General features: G+C 42.9%; 1 protein-coding gene across 2 annotated transcripts in view; it reads right to left on the bottom strand.

Annotated features, from left to right (window-relative positions):
• LOC130370325 (actin-binding LIM protein 2-like) overlaps positions 1-7,138 on the bottom strand; it is a 62,657-nt gene that overhangs the window by 1,826 nt on the left and 53,693 nt on the right. The window contains exons 20-24 of one of the 2 annotated variants that reach the window (XM_056576060.1): positions 4,536-4,643; positions 2,626-2,679; positions 1,058-1,095; positions 697-805; positions 336-394 (exon numbers count right to left, since the gene is read on the bottom strand). In XM_056576060.1, the coding sequence (XP_056432035.1) occupies positions 336-394; positions 697-805; positions 1,058-1,095; positions 2,626-2,679; positions 4,536-4,643 (368 nt within the window). The remainder of the gene's footprint in view (positions 1-335; positions 395-696; positions 806-1,057; positions 1,096-2,625; positions 2,680-4,535; positions 4,644-7,138) is intronic. The other variant, XM_056576061.1, reaches the window with a different exon arrangement.

The raw sequence follows: 7,138 nt of genomic DNA on the forward strand, positions 1-7,138 counted from the left end.
GTTATAGAGTGTATTGGAGCGGCAACGCGGGCTGTTCTATTTTTGTGGAGACAAGTATTTTCTAAAACTGTTTGCACTTTCACTACAAAAAAACCTGCTCGTTTATTTTATCACCCAGGTCATAAATAACAAATTATTTTGAAGCAATTCCAACTTTGATTGTATGCTCTGATTTTTCTCGCTTACCTTGCTGTTTGCTTTGGATAAAAGCATCTGCTAAATAACTACACATGGAGGGTATTTAGAACAGTTATAGACTGCAGTTATTAGGTACAGTCAGAGAGTATATTTTGAGCCTCAGAGGATGGATGGTGTGTGAAACTTTGGCAGCCCACCTTGTATATTCCGTTTCTTCCATAGCCTGGCAAGGAGGCCGATTTATTGTAGGGGAAGTCTGGCGAGAGAATACAGAGTTAACGTTTTCCCCCTCGGTCCCCAAAACAATAAACTGCATTCAATCAAATCAATGTATTTTCCGTTTAAGTCGCTGAATGTTTGAAGCAATGGTATAAAATAAGGTTCCCCATTACGTCAGGAGCATGTTAATGGTAATAATTCACCGCTAAGCAACCACGCCCTGTTTCGCTTTGGCAATGGCGAAAAAACAAATCACAGCTTCATCTAACACCTTAATGGAACACTAAAATTGTATTGGATAGACGTAAACAGAGGCCTCGCTTGTGATTCGCTACTCACTGGGCTGGGAGATGTCGGTGGGCAGGCTGCAGGTGGACTTGCGGGGGTCCAGCTCCTCTGATCCGGGCTGTCCGTCAATCTCGTTCTTCAGGATCATCCAGCTGGTTCTCTGTAGGGGGAAGAGTGAAGACCACCGAGGAGGAAGAGGAGGAAGAGGAGGAAGAAGAAGAAGAAGAAGAAGAAGAAGAAGAAGAAGAAGAAGGTAAATGGAAGAAGATGTAGAGATGGATAAAAAAATGGGAAGTTAGTAGGTTAGTAAATGAATGCGTGTCTGGTAAGTCTTGAAAAAGTATATGGGAAGGAATGTATATGAACAGACAGTAAAAGAGATACACACACATATATACACACACACACGCACCTTGGGTTCCTCCCCATCCTGCCACGATGTTCTAGAGGCTGTGGAAACAGGCGGATGTTACAGGATATCGTGGCTTTAGCGACACGCACATCTGCCTCCATGAGTGCTCCCTCGCGCCGTAGCACTAGCCTAGCATAAATCAACCACAGTGACACCACGCTGACATCATCTGAAGTGGAGGAGCTCCGACTAAACTGGGTTGTAAACTGTAAAGGAGCACATAAGCTAGGCGCAAAGGCTCGTCTCACAGCTGCATCGATATCGCAAAGTTTAAATAGGCCTTTTCTGACCAGGTCGAATTGTTTTAATGAGCAGAAAGGAATCATTGGAGGTCAATCTACACGGTGGTCTTGGGGATTTGTAGAGAAAGTACAATGAATGTTCATAACTTGTTGTCTAGTAGTATATATATATATATATATATATATATATATATATATATATATATAGCCAGGCCTGTAGTACACACAGAAAACCATGCCAGAAGTGCATGTATGTATCGGCCATTTATGAAATCACCATTGTCCTTTTTAGGGTAAAGCAGATGGGAGCTCTTATTCAAATGCTCCCCAACTTAACCTAGTCTGATTCTTTCTAAAAACAACCTGTAATGAACAGGTTAGGCACAAAAACGTGCACATAGAAAAACACCACACCACATCACAACAACAACAACAACAAAGTTTTGGACACACACAGAAACCCTTGCAAGGTCATTGAGGGCAACGAGATCGATGCAACATTGATATCACAAAGTACAACGTCATTGACAACCAATAATCATGGCAGAGGGTGATGTTCACGGCAACAACACAACAAAACGGCACTAGATGGGAAGTGTGGATGCAGGCATGCCAGATTAAACGGAGCAGGTCAAAGCAGTCCATGTTGAAGACACTGAATCGGCTGCTTGCTCCCAAACCGTAACCTTCTCGGTTCTATGAAGGACCCAATAGGATATTGTGTATCAGGCTAAAGACATATCAATGTCCACTCAAAGACGCTTTGTGGCTCCCACAAACAAAATGGAAGACTGTTGGATATACATAACAGTCAAAAAAAGATTTGAGGCTAAATGAAGCTAGTTGACCAGCTTCAGAGGCACGGATACGGCATTGTTTTGACAATTCTTCTAATCTTTCGAAATGTTTTACGTCGGAAATTGGAGGTTCATTTGAAGCCTTGTGGTTTAAAGTGGATGGTAACTGATTCTGGAACAGTGCACAAGGTACCACAGATTGAAAGGCCAGCTGGATCAAAACCATTTGAAGAAACATTTCACAGCGGAAATTGACTCATATCACATTATATCAAATTGAATCAAATGAAATCATAGTTTCAAATCGTATTCTGGTTGAGCTCTACTCAACAAGGAATCGAGAGTTGCGCCGTATTCTTTGTTATGAGGGTTGATGTAAAACAGCGCCCTGCGATTGGAAAAGAGCACTAGGGATGCTCCGACGAACAGACGAACCAATGAGAAGACAGACAGATGGGATGATGGACAGAAGTCATGCACCACATCAAACAGAGACCAGACCAGGAAGTGTTGAGAAAGAGGACTGTACCATGCTGTTTGTAGATGGGGGGTTTTCTATAGATATTATCTTTGACCTTAGTCTCTGAAGATGGGAGGAGAGGCAAGAGAGGAAAAGAATGGAAGAGCCCGAGAAGAACAAAAGTAGGAGAAAAAGAAGAGAAAGGAAAAAATAATAATATAGAAAAAGAAGCATGGGTTAGTTATTAAAGAATGGGTTTCTTTTGTTTTTCTTTGGAAGAAGCCAAAGGAAGGGCAGCATCGCTTGGACAAAATCCGGCTTTGTTTCTTTGGTTTTAGAGCACATCATAAAAGTGTTATATTATTCATGCAGAAAAACAAAGAGAAAATTCAAAGTTTAAGCACATCAATTAAACACTAAGAATCGTAATAGAACCATCATTCTTGATTAAAAATCCATCAAAGTGAATCAGGGACAAGTGTGGCTTGATTCAACCTTACACACAAACATGAAGAAATATCTTTCCAGCATTGGTCCACATTAAGAAACTGAGTCAAACGACGTCTCAGTTGGCTGAAACTACATGAAAGTGACTGGTGTGCGTTTCCTCAGAGATGAGCTAACATCTGCCTGTCACTCTACGCAGACCTCCGTCACACACACATTTCAACGACTGTAACACATTAAGCCACACTAGAGTCATGACACACTGGAAACAAAACACATGCAGCCGTGTGTCTTTCTCTAGACTGTGTCTGTCAAGCTAGCTTGGTTGGCTCGCATAAAAAAAAAAAGAAGAGCGACAAAGAATTACGATGATGACTAGGAAAGCCATTACAAGGAAAATTCCACTCTGTATCTTTCACCGAATCTATTAGTAGAAAATGTGCTTAACCCTCAGCATAAAATGGCCTACCAATCAAATAATTACATGTTTGAGTGGAACAAACTGAATCCAAGCTACTGCTTGACCACAAACTGTGACACAAATACTTAGATTGCTATGCAAACCGACTTGTTATAAAGCAGTCTAGCTAGCTCATAATTTATCTGGATAGCTAGCTCGTTGGTTAGATATTCAGCTAGCTTGTTAGTTTGCTAGCTAGTGAATAAGGTTAATGCTAGCTAGCGAGTATTTTGACTGACTACCTGGTTATTTAGGTTGTCATTTTAATGGCCAAAGCTAGTTGTTTTGTACCTGCTGACGCTCTTATCCAAGATTACTTTAGCCAGCCATAAAAAAGATCTTCAACGGTTATGACCCAATCCATCTAAATAAGTTTAATGTCGCTTTGTGGTCGAATTTCCCTTAAAGTGGATAATCGTTGGCTGTCCATATTTGCATTCAACCTCGTCCAAGATGGGAACTCCTTTAACTCTCTCTCTCCCTCTCCTGTGATTGACAGTTTAATCGTCAAAATGGAAAAATGTGTCTGATCAAAGCGACTCGTTGTAGGAAAGTCCTAGCAGCACTCTATACACGGCACAGTGTCTGCTTCTGTCACAGCCAATTGCAAATCTTATTCGTAAGCGATGCAATACTGTCAGGAGAGAAAAAACTGGTTTGACAAATTCTGCAATTTAGATTGTGGCTCGGCAAATTGGAGATGTTGAAAATGAACAGAAGATAGAAATCACAAGAAAAAAGTCAGCGTGATATAAATGTTACCTTTTTTCTCTCTATCAATTGATAGCATGCTAATAAAAGATAGCAAGTAGCAACCAAGAGTAAGCTAAACATAAGAAACATAATAACTGTGAAATACCTTATAAAATAGAGCAAAAAATATTACGTCAGTTAAGTTAAAATCGATAAAAAATGACTTTTAACATAAATGAATGGAAAACTTGAATGCTGACCAGCATCGAGTATCAACAAATACGACCACCGCTTCCTAGACACGTAAAACACAAAAAGGGACAACGTCTTGGTTTAGCGCAATTTAATTTCTTTAGAATATGTCTTTGCCGATTCCTACCTGGTATGTGGAAGTGCCGGGGCGCGGCCATGTAGGTGGTGGCGGAGGAAGGCGACTTCCCATCGGAATACGTGGACAGGCTGGGGGTGCTGCGACCGCTTTCACTGCCTCCAGGGGGAGAGGCGGGGGGCCGGGGGGGCAGGACAAAGTGTTATGTGGTGCTTTTTTGTGTCCAGAAACCTCATAGCCAGCCTTTGTATGGGTGTTAGTTTCTATGTACAGCAAGTATGTATATGTATTTGTATGTGAGAGTGTGTGTGTTTTATGTACAGTAAGTATATATATGATTTTGTATGTGAGAGTGTGTGTTTGTATATACAGAAAGTATGTATTTGTATGTGAGAGTGTGTGTTTGTATTGATATCTGCTTTTATCATTTTGATTTAGGGTTGCATAGACCATACTGTACTTTACGTGCGTGGCTGTGTGGCTGTGTGGCTGTGTGTGTGCGCGTGTGTGTGTGTGTGTGTGTGTGTGTGTGTGTGTGTGTGTGTGTGTGTGTGTGTGTGTGTGTGTGTGTGTGTGTGTGTGTGTGTGTGTGTGTGTGTGTGTGTGTGCAGGAGATAAAGACAAAGGCTGAGCGATGAAGTCACTTGGACCACAGAAGCCAAAATAAACGATTAAACCAAACACTCCATAGCTCTGAGATCACAGGGACAGAGAGAGAGAGACAAGACACCACATCAGCTTCAAATGCATTGGATCTGTTAACGAACACAAACACAGAACCACACACACGCACACACACAAGACCATAGTGCACGTACCCACACAAATGCACACACATTACACACAAACACACACACAGACAAACAAACACAGATAAACAACTAAGTGAAGACCTGGTGCGAGAGCATTCAGAAGAGGATAACAAAATGGCTGCAGCTGAAGTGAGAAGCGCGAAAAAGGCTCAGAGTGGGGACCACTTTTTAAAACAAAGACATAGCCCTCGAAAGGGAACAAAACCAAACAGTATGCTGTGTTTAACCTCCATGTTGAATTGTCCTTTTCTTGTGCCCCCCCCCCATGATCAACCTGAAGAGGTCTAATGTCGGAATCTCAAGAGTAACCGACATGCGTTTAAGAGTCAGCTGACTCAGCAAACCACCTGACCTTAGCAAAACGGTGAGTCGCAAATGATTGCGTTTTGTACGTTTTATTACCACATCCATAATGAGTTCAACATTGTGGTTTTGGCCTCCTTGGTGACCTCTCCAACTTCAACAAACAATATCGAGTGTCAACTTGAGTAATCCATGACTAAATCAAAACGCATGTTGGACTCTGCTCTGCAGAGTGTGGAACGGTTACGAGCGACCGTAAAATACTCAAACAAAAGAAAATGGCGGCGGACTGGTAGACCCGTCGCCCACCCCCACCCCCACCCTGTCCCTCAAAAAGATCCAGGAGCAGACCTCTTTCACGGTGCGTTAGAAACCGCTAGGGCCTGGACCCGCGCAGGCAGACAGCCCAAGACGTTCGCATGCCACTGCGCCTGGCGGCTAGACCAGCAAATTACGGCCGGGCACATCCCCAGCCCACCCTAATCCTCCTCGTCTCTCTTAATCTTCCTCCCCGCTCCCGACCAGAGGAACTTTCTCTTTCATGCACCCCACCCGCGCGAGGCCTGCCAAACCACAGAGCCGTCGTAAATGGGTTTCTCTCCCTCTTCGGTAATACTTTGCTCCGCAGCTGTGTCATACGCTAATCTCAACCCCTCCCCTCTCAACCCCTCCTTCGCTTTTTCTCTCTCTATGGACCGATGGAAGCGAATGTACGGGAAGCTTGATGTTAAACAGTCAGCAAACGACTCTGTCAATGTATTTTTTCTATCCAATTGAATGACCACACTACTGGCCCTAGAAAGCTGTGTCAGACCACCCTACAAATAATCGAGCTAAATCGAAAGACTAGTACATGATACTGGACGCTTTGTACACTGAAATAAGGATTGACCTGTGTGACCTGAAAACACAGCCACGATGTGACCCAGCCTCAGAAGACCATGATGAGGGTAAGGTTTGCTGGTGTGCAGTGAGTCTGACACTGGAGTGTAAACACGTTCTCATCTTATCTCCCAGGCCGGGCCCCTTGGGTCGTAGCTTTTCTGTCTGTGTCAACACTCTGTGTCAAACCCATTCTGTCTGTGTCTGTGTCAACACGCTCACTGGTTTGAGCACTTGAGATGCAACGTTTTATGAGGACTAGAAGTTTGTTCATCCAAAGACACTCCATGGACTTTATTTTTATTCTGATTATCGTCCAAACAAAGCTTCTCAGCACTCTGGCCCAAAATTATTTCAAGAACTTAAAGGTGTATCGGCAAAACATTACAGGAAGTGCAAAGTGGTGGTGGTGGGGGTGGGGGGGGGTCATTCACAAAGTAAACCAAGGTCATATATAGCAAAGTCAACAGGGCAAGCAGGCGACAGTTACACCATAAAAAATAATCTGGACAAACAAGTACACAAAAATAAAAACAATACAAACTAACCAATTCACCTTCTTGTCGACAAAGTAGCCAAACGCAACAGAAACACAACGAACACCCCATCTAAACTGGTAACACAGCGGCGAGGAAAACCATGCAGGACAACAATTCA

Source organism: Gadus chalcogrammus, chromosome 17 (genome assembly GCF_026213295.1).
Source record: "Gadus chalcogrammus isolate NIFS_2021 chromosome 17, NIFS_Gcha_1.0, whole genome shotgun sequence".
Taxonomy (NCBI): Eukaryota; Metazoa; Chordata; class Actinopteri; order Gadiformes; family Gadidae; genus Gadus; species Gadus chalcogrammus.